This window comes from Symphodus melops (genome assembly GCF_947650265.1).
Source record: "Symphodus melops genome assembly, chromosome: 18".
In the NCBI taxonomy this organism is placed as follows: domain Eukaryota; kingdom Metazoa; phylum Chordata; class Actinopteri; order Labriformes; family Labridae; genus Symphodus; species Symphodus melops.
The window spans coordinates 10,219,504-10,229,532 of record NC_136708.1 but is presented as its reverse complement, the minus strand read 5'-3'; the positions used below and the strand labels follow the sequence as shown (position 1 = coordinate 10,229,532).

General features: G+C 39.2%; 1 protein-coding gene across 1 annotated transcript; it reads right to left on the bottom strand.

Moving 5' to 3' along the window:
• Positions 1 to 5,197: 5,197 nt before the first annotated feature.
• Positions 5,198 to 9,490, bottom strand: abhd5b (abhydrolase domain containing 5, lysophosphatidic acid acyltransferase b). The gene is made up of 7 exons (XM_079367670.1): positions 9,156 to 9,490; positions 8,453 to 8,535; positions 7,771 to 8,173; positions 7,222 to 7,373; positions 6,898 to 7,009; positions 6,624 to 6,804; positions 5,198 to 5,548 (listed from the first exon to the last, which is right to left on the bottom strand). The coding sequence occupies exons 1-7, from the start codon at positions 9,230 to 9,232 to the stop codon at positions 5,432 to 5,434; spliced, it is 1,125 nt and encodes a 374-aa protein (XP_079223796.1). The 5' UTR covers positions 9,233 to 9,490; the 3' UTR covers positions 5,198 to 5,431.
• Between the last annotated feature and the right edge of the window lie 539 nt (positions 9,491 to 10,029).

The following is a 10,029-nucleotide window of genomic DNA, read 5'->3' as shown; positions in this document are numbered from 1 at the left end:
ACACACACACAAATAAGCTGGTGGTCATGTGGGTTTCAAAGAGTGAATAGGCTGTCATGTGTCGGATAGGTCACGAGCTTGATTCAGATGTATCCCATAATCCTGTGAGACTGCACCACCTAGTTGTTTTAAAACAGTCATTCTACGGTAACAAAAGTAAATTAAAGTTACATTTAGATTTTCTAAGATAAGTTTTTTGTGCTGCAAATATTTGCCTATTTTGATGAGTGTGGCTTTGACTCAGTCAGTGAGTGGGCCTTTACACCAAAACAAACACATTTATTTTCTGTTACATTTCCCTGTTCTATGGAAAAATGACCATAGCAAAAATGTCACTGTTTTCACTTTTTTTGACTATGAATTTGGAGCATATCTGTCAGCAGAGCATCTGATCTGTCAATGGAGCTGAACATTAAAGCTGAACTCTTGCCATTAGGCTGTCAGTGTCAGTGGTTCTGCTGATAAAATTGCTTTAAGGAACAAAGCCCCCCTGACACACAAGCGCGCACACACAAACACACACACACACACACACACACACACACACACACACACACACACACACGCAAAAACTGGCAGCCAAAGACATGAGAGAAAAGCAAACATTTAAGATGGCTCTGACACAAACACATGAACACGTGCAGTTGGTCACTGCTGAGCACACAGACACTGTTTGGACATCTGATGGAGCTTTTTTTTAACTGACATTGAGAAGTGTGTGGTGTGTGTGTGTCATTCGCTGCGTGTTTACATTTGATGACACTGAAAGCTTGTTCAATGTGTAACTAAAGTGTGTTTACCCAAGCAACACAATGTGAAAGGACTGGCAGAGGAAGTAGGTAAGGGAGATCCAGAGAGGACAGAGAGTTAATTAAAGGCACATTTTCATGAGCCTTGATAGCCTGGGGAAAGCGAAAAGTGGAGAGGGCATAAAAAAGTACATTTAATAAAGTATCACCTAATGGAGATCAAAAGCCATGAGATGATGTGTGACAAATAACCCTGTGAAGCACAATTTATATTAACAGCAATAGATAAAGTGAAAACAGTGGGAGAAAAGCGAAGAGTTTGGGAACAAAACCTTTGCAATGGGAAGAAGGCAGGACACAGCTGGAAAACATTGGGCATCAAAGCTTTAACAGGCAGCGAGCCAACCACAACACTGCTGCTAAACAGGACATCATCATCAACAAGAGGCACGCAGGCAGATATGACAACTGCATAGCTTAAATGTGTCTTTGATGGCGAAAAAGGAAATGCCACATAAATAAAGGGGGTGACAATAAAGCAGTATTACTGTCTGCATGGACATCAACACAATCAGGTTTCCCTGTTCGGTATAAAGGACACCTGTTTTTTTATGATCTTTAATAAAAGATCATTTTGGATGTTACCCAGACTTGGTTTGATGAATATCTAAAGAGGCTCATCAACCTTAATAATTTTGGCAGGATCGTCATTTGTTCCTGTAGTATTCCAATTTAAAATTGTAGTCTGCATTTATTTTTTCGAAAGTAAAATGTTAAGAGGGATTCGTTATGTACACTTTATTGATTTGACCAGACTAAATCATTTAAACTAGTCATGTTGAAAAATGTGCCTGGAAAACACATGAGGTTTTGTGTTGTTGGAGCTGTTTAAAGTTTGAGAAATATTCTCAAACATTACTTATATGTTAGTTTGGGCTAAGAGAATACTTTTTAAATGGACAAGACTTTGAAGAAGATGCTAGAAAAAAATCTTAACTTAAACTTAAAGGCACCAACTCTTTAGACGGTAGGCTACATTATGTAAAAGCACCTTCAGTTGCCTACATCTTACCAGCAGCCAGCAACGTTTTCATTCGTTGTGTTTCTGTCCACCAGGTAAGCCTGAACCCATATGCACTGTATTTTAAGTCTGTATTAGTTCTCTACACACTCCTGAGGAAACTATCTGGTTTATTTCTAGCTAAGCTAAATGCAAACATGTGTTTGTTTGTTTGCATGTTGTGTGCAGTAGCTTTCCTTTTAACCTCCTGCTGTAACATGTGCTGTTAACATCGGGAAAGGAGAACCAGTAAAGTGAGAAAAAAAAACAGGTTAAAGATGCTTAAATGTTTCTTAAAAGTTAGGTGATAATTCTCCATTGTATTAGCCTACATGAACATATCAACCATTTTCAGTTATACAAAACTTTAAATCTTTGCTCATTTTTCTTTGTCTGGTGAGCTTTGGGTTACTGCATTATTTTTATCATAAAGTATGTCTAATTAATTTCTCAACATATTGCATATAGCTGGTGGCTGACAATATGGTGTGTCTCAAGAGCAGAAATAATATTGTGGCTGAATCCAGAATCATGAATGTAGATAAGGAACAATCTTGATGGAATAATACATTGAGCATATCTATCTATCTATCTATCTATCTATCTATCTATATATACATGCTCTGTTGTACTTGTAGGAAATAACAGATAAATTGAAAGCTTCTAAGGATTTTCTGAATGAGCCAGTGATGTCAGTGTGCCTTAATGTAGAAGTCTCAATGCCTCTTTGGATCCATTTTATCCCCTCCTACAGTGTGAAGAATCATCTCATCAGCAGCTTTTCCTGTGCTGTGTATGTAGAGAATAATAAACCAGCTGGCAAACTCCGCCTCTGGTTCTGTTAGTCTTTACTGGTGCACTCATTTTAAATGCTGTCTTCATTCGACTATGATGCCTTGGTTCTCACTATAAAGGCAGAGGTTGTTTTGGAATTCTTTATGAAAAAATTATTGTACATTTTAGATCGAAAATATACATATAAAAAATATATTTACTATAGAAAATATACTTTCTTGAGAGATGTTGCTTTTGTTAAACACAAAGGTTGTTCTTAACTTGTTTTAAATATTACCATTTCTATCTGTGCTGCAATTTTTTTTAAACTAATCACTGGACTGCGAATATTATCAGTCAGTCATAAACAGACTTTCTTTGTTTGGTTCACACAAGACGCTAGCAGAGTGTCCTGAGCGTCGTGTATGAATCTCATCACACAGGACTGACATGAGACGTACTGATCAGAATGTAAGGGACTTGTGCACTGAAGTGATGGATGTCTGTATTTTGATGCAAAAAAGAAGAAGCTCAGCCTTCTGCAGAACTCCCTCTATGCACTAATGTCATTGTTGTATTTAAGTGAACTTCGACAAACACCATGGGTTAGAACCTAAAAAACATCGGAAGAAATTCAAGTAACTAAAAACTGAGCTCCTCACGCTTTGGCTGCAAAATATGGTTATGGTGTTGTGTGTTATGGTTCAGATGAAAGACAATGAGAGCTGATGAGCTACCAGCAGTCGAGAAACAGTGTGTGTGTCTGTGTCGCACAAATCCTTTATGTGCTGTTATTTAGGGACTTCAAGCTTCAATTATATCCATATCCGGTACAAAAGCTCCTGCCACTTTTCCTAATAAAATGATATTGTGCCTATTTGACGGAGTGGGTGACAAAGAGACAGAGACATAGTGAATAGACGTATGAACTTATTAAGTGAGTATCACAGACTGAGGAACTGGCACATTGTGTGTGCATGTTTCCAACCCCAGGAGGCTCTGCACATGTAGCTCTTGCTGAACGTTTGTCGCTGTTACATGACAAGTAGCCAACCAGAATCTTAAGATAACAAACAACCCATAATTACCCTGTTCAGCCGCAGAAATCACTTCCTACAGTTCAAGCGATCTAAAAGACTCTGTATCCGTGGCTACCCTGTTGCTTGGAGACAGTTTGGGTGGGCTGGGATGATGTGTAAGAAATGACAGATGAGGGCCGTGGTAGTGGAAGGGTTGCACCGGAAAAGGCCAGAGTGCTAAAGGTTAAAAAAGAATACTTCAGCATGATATTGTTTTACTGTCCCCTCTTTTATTTTACAAACCTTCAGTCTTCTTTCTTTCTTTGAATTGTCCTTTAAACACACATTGAAGGGTTTGTCACCAAAAAAGTTACTCAGGGAGTTCAGGGATTTAGTGGTTGAAGTGAAAATTTGAGAAAATCTGGTTTTGCGGGACAGACTGAGGAAATTATATATATATATATATATATATATATATATATATATATATATATATATATATACATATTTCAACCAGTTAATATAAACATGTCAGTGAAGTTTCTCTGGAGGGACTTGGGCCTTCTTGCACCATGCCCTATTTTAAGTGAGAAGGCAGACCCAGAGGACAGAACAAACACCTAGCTGAGGGGCTTTTCAACGATCTAGGGGAGGGGGTTCCTGCCCTTTGTGATATCATGAAGGGAACATTTCCAAAAGGTCTGTTTAAGCACACATTTCCTTAAAAGTGGAGCAGGCGAAAGAGAAGATGGACTTTTATCATAATTGGTCAAAAAAAAAAAAAAATCCGTAACAGGTGACCTTTAATTTAAAAAAGATTAAATATGAGAAATCCAAATGGAGAATAATTCTGTTAAATCCTTAAAAATATTTTACGTGAACATTTATTTAGTCTATAAAGCTTTTGGCTGCAACCAACAACTCCCCAAAATCCCACATACAGTACAAGGACAATCATCCAATTAAAAGATGCATTCTATGGAAAGGTTATTTTTTAAAGCTCTCATATTCAGACATTAACATCTCCTATTAAAGGACCATGTTATTTCATCCCATGTGGCCCCTTTAAACAGAAGGCCTATTTATAGTTCCACACACATCTCTGACCCTATTCTGTCACTGCAGTTGGGACTTAGCAGTGAGCAGAAGAGTCGTACTGCTCTTAAAGCATCACTGTCCAGGTCTCCTGAGTAGGTCACCCAACTCAATATGCATGTGAGGGCGTTTTGTATGGGACTCCCAGTTACCCCCTCTGCAAAGGAGAGCAGAGATTATAGAAACATTCTGTTAATGTGCTGCCATCTGCTGGCCATGTTCAGTCACACTTCTCAGGGAAAGTCACCAGAAGAACACAACAGCCCTTTGCCCTACTAGTTTTTCCTCTCATGTCGCTCACAGAGTGGGCGAGGGGTCAGAAAAAGAACACTCTGTGTCATTTCATAGACCTCCACCCAAAAACATGGTATTCCCTTGAAAGATGAACTCTGCTTTCACAAACGAGCTTTGCTCAATAGTTACGAAGAATGTATAATTCCAGCTGGATGCCAGTTGTTTCTTATTATTTAAGCAACATAAGGACAAAAAGAACTATGAAGTAAGACAGAAGCATGTTACATTTATTTAAAACATTTCATTACAAGTGGCTGGATAAAGAAATCTAAGGTTATCTTACCCTTGCTCCCAATGGATTGTTAGACTTGGTAATAAGTTCCTCAGTCTGTGATATGTTTGTTTCAGAGTAAAGTGCATGTAGAAGAGGTTTACAGTTTAATTGTGGTGGAAGCAGTTTGGGTTGGTGAAATACTTTTCTCTCCTAAAGGGGGCGCTTGTTAAATCGTCCCCTCGTCTTCTTTTTTCTTCCCCATTCTGGCGAGGATCTGAAGGATCGCTTGGTTGAAGTCATCAGGTTGGTCAGCGAAAACATAATGGCCAGCTCCTCGGATCACCTGACAAACACAGATTCACAGATGATAACAAGAAGACGTAGTTCACACAAGTCAATATGTATTCACAGAAGTCTTTCAGCTCTCGTCTCGTAGGTCCATGTGTATCATAGATGCAGTCGGCCTACTGCAGAGGACCTGTCTGTCTCAAACCACTGGTACAACTATTATTATTATCATCAGTCATGGTGCAGTTATCCTTATAGCTGTTCTCCCCCTATTCTCATCATTATAGCTGGGTGGTTGTATTGGAAGTGTTGACTTTAACTGTTATCATTATTATTATCAGTCCATCTTACTTGCTTTGCTTTTTCTGCTAATACTAAATCTTCTTCCACCAACATTAATGGCATGCAGTCATTAGCATGCATTAGCTGTAATTGTTGCTTTGTTTGTTTGCTGCTATCCATCAACCACTTGGTAAAGTCGTCGTCTTTGAACCGGTTTGATTCAAAGACGAAATGTCCGATGTGTCCTTGGGAAAAACACTTACCGTAATCCCTCAATGTTTCCGCTGCATCAGAGGCGGTGTATGAATGGATTAGTTACTTCAGATGTATGGTACTACATAGCGACCACTGCCATCAGTGTGTAGGTGTGGCCTTCAGTGTAAAAGCTTTGGCTAGTAAGAAGACTAGAAAAGCGTGATATAAGCTCAAGTCCATTTACCATTTATCATCTCTTCTGTTCTGTTTCTGCATCTGTCTCTATCTCTATCTTCTATGCTCAACAGAGATGCAGTGGCTGTTCACAGACGGTTCAAAAGAAGCTTTGCAAATGTAACTTACATTGATTGCCAGATCTTTTTTTTTTCATTGTGGTTTCTAAAAAAAATATACCAAAGAGTACACTAGAGACCGGCTATATGCGTTAATGTTTTGAGATAACTTGAGATAATTTGTTATGAGTTGGCTTTCTTCACATAATGATTGACTGAAGAACAGTTTTTGAACATTATCAAATAAAGTCATATACAGATTCTTCACATGTTGGATCTACAAAAGCAAAGCTATCTGGGATTGTTTCCTGCCTTGAGTATTTACTGAAACACAATAAAGAGATTACTTAAGACACCTACTGTGATCTCAACCTCTGGTCTCGTCTTCTTGAACGCATATCCAGAGTCACTGTCAATGCTGGAGCGTGATCCGTAGATAAAGGAAATAGGAATATCAGCCTGGATCTGACCAATCCTCTGGAGCATGGGCCTCTTAGCCCAGCCGTAGGGAATGGTCATGTTTTTAAAGGCTGTTTCTCCACTGAAACACAAAGAAATGATGCTGTACATGAATTGATGTGCAGCAAATGGATCAACACAATATCAGGATATTTTCACTCAAACTGATGCTCACCTTGGAGCCTGGGCATTAAGATGGTATATGTAGTCAGACACTGTGTTGTCATCAAACACAGACAAGTATTTCTGCTTAAAGTCTGACCTGATTGTCTGAACCAGCATTGGACCTGAAAACAATTCATTGAAAAAGGTAGGACCAACTTTTAAAACTTTCTCTAAGAATCAAGATCTTTATGCAATTTATAATTCACTTTATGAAGGAAATAGCACATAGTACTTCAAGTCACAATGAAATCATTATTATACTTCACTTTTATAGAAAACAAAGTATATCTGAGTTTGGTCATGTTCAGAGCAGGTATGTGTGAAATTTGCTGACCTAGAGGCCCAGCCAGTCTGAGTCCAGCCAGAGGGTTGAAGGGGCTCATGACGGCCCCCATGGCTCTGATCCACACTGGGATGGAGTTGTGGTTGGGGTTCTCCGGGCGAGCTGGGAAACCCCACGGCTCCACCAGCAGCAGATGTTTTATCCTGCAAACACGCACAGTTACTGGACAAGTGTACCGACTAACGTTGAATTCCAAACACAAATCCTCTCATTTACTTGTTTTTAGGGCAAGTAATGAGCCAGATGTTAGGATGTAACAAAGTCATAGACACTCCTGCGAAACAACTTCATACATACATATTTCAAGAATTTAAATGGAAAGAATTAAGTTTGCCATGCCATGAATGCTTAATAAAGCTTATGGGTTTTAACATTTGTAAGTAGATCTGAAGCAACAGCATAACTGGCTTCTCACAAAACAATAATTTCAGAACAATTTCCTATAGAAGAAGGTTCTTTCATCGTTCTGTTATACAATGTTCAGTGAGAAGATTTTATATGCATTTCAAAGGACATTGCATGACCAAGCTTGTGTCACACCTGTGTGGGTATTTGAGTGTGTATGCAGCAGAGAGATATCCTCCGAGGTTGTGTCCCAGCAGCACCATTTCCTCCAGTCCCACTTTCTCTCTCCACTCCTCCAGGGCTGTCAGGAACTGCTCCTCAGCCCCCTCTGGGTCAGTGCTGAACTGGGGGTGGCTGCTTCTGCCGAAACCCAACAAGTCTAGAGCGTAGACTGGTCCACTGCTGGACAGAGAGCCCAAGTTTTGGGCCCAAAGTCCAACTCCTCCTCCAAAGCCATGAAGCAGAACTAGAGGAGGTCTGGTTGGGGCAGAGAGATGAGGGGGAGAGCATGGTGGTGGCTGAATCGAAAAAGCTAAAGTCCACAGATAGTTGCTGTTGGATATCCGGACATGTTGCCTGGAGAAAGGCTGCTTCACACCTGTAGCAGAGGAGAGAATAAACAGGACTTTAGTATAAAGGGAGTAAGGAAGAAGCAAAAGAAAAATGGGACTCGTCCTCACCATTCAAATTCATCGGACACATTTGTATTTGTTCAGTATCCAGTTGTGGTGTTTATGATTCTCTTTAATAAGAACAAATGTTCAGATACAAACATCAAACCCTCTAAGTCTTGGGACATTACAACAACTGACACTCTTGGCTGAAAACACATCAACTAATTCTTATTCATAATAACGTCTCTCTAAGATACACTTACTTTGGAGCATTTTTTCTTCTGCATTTTTCAGCTGAGAGGGAGATGTGGGGCACCAAGAGGGAAGCCAACTTAATATCCAGGAACTGAGTTTCAGACAGCAAACATGCATCCAAGCAGGCAGACAGAACACGTAGTACATGCAACACAGACCAGAAATTGAACTTTGATCATAACATTTGTGCAAGCAGTGGTACTGATATGCAATCTGTACAGGGTACTTCCTTGAAGGAAAACTCCTTCTAGGAAAACTAAATAGCAACAAAATAAATGTGGTTTAGCCCAGGTATACTTGACGATTATTTTGTATGGCAGACCTTGATAAAAATATTTGGAGCACAAATGCATACTAACATTCACATGACAACACATGACAGTTAAATCAGAATATTTTATAAATCAGAGCAAAGATCTGCATGGGAACACTATGTTCTTTGACTGATCGACAAAACACAGATTTTCAATAACATTTAGATACAGTTGCGTATTAACAATTAAAATAACATGTTGTTTATAGATGTGTCGATTGGATGTGTTTTAAAAAATATATATACAGAAAGTTACCCTAGGAGAAGTCAATGCCAGTTCAAGAAAACATTGTGTTTGGGTAATGTCATTACTAACGGCATTTAGCAGCATGCTTCTTACATTACCACCCAGGGTTAACACGCAATTCTAGGAAAAAAAATGTTTTGAAAAGACAAACCTCTGCTCTTTGGAAGGCTGTATCCCCTCCGCCATCCTCCGCATGCTGTGTTCTGCTTGTGACGCTCTCGCGACCATCGTTCAGAGACTGCTGTCAATGTGTGTGATGCGTTCAATTACACCCCGTAAGAACCAGAGTTGTTCAGATGTAGGCTACTCCACCAATCAACTACAAATCATCCTTCACAAACATGTAGGTCATTTGTCTGGTAAACAAAGAGTTAATGTGTTAAAACGAAGAAGAACACGTATTTTAATAACATTGATTATTGTGGGAGTCATTAGCATTAGGTGGTTAATCGTTTAGTAGGCTGAATTGTCAGAGGGCTGAACAATGAAATGTCCAACTGCATGCAAAGTCGGCGTCGTGATCGAAACCTTTATTAAACAGAACATCACTGAGCTCAGGTGAGTCTGTTCATTATAAACTTGTTTTGAACTTTTGCGAGGGATCCCCAATACAGTCCGTTCATCCTGACATGTAGAAGTGTGTTTTCGTGCATTCTTAAGCACCTAAAATGTGTTTTTGTGAGGCGCTGAAGTTAGTGGCAAGTGGGATCTTTATACAACAGTGACTTTGACCAACTCAACATTGGATTTGAAAGGCCATTCATTGTCATGGCAATTAGCCAACAAAGACAACTAAGATTTCAGTTACAACCTCTCTCAGCCAATCAGAGGCTCAGTCTTCAACTGGAATAAATAGGCCTGTTTATATTGATAATGAAGGTAAACGGTGTATGCGGTAACTTTGAACAAAATACACATGTAAGTAAACAAGATATTATTTAAAATAAATATTATTTTTAAATATATATATATATATATATATATATATATATTTTGGGGGGGGGGGTTCATTATCCTGCTGGTTA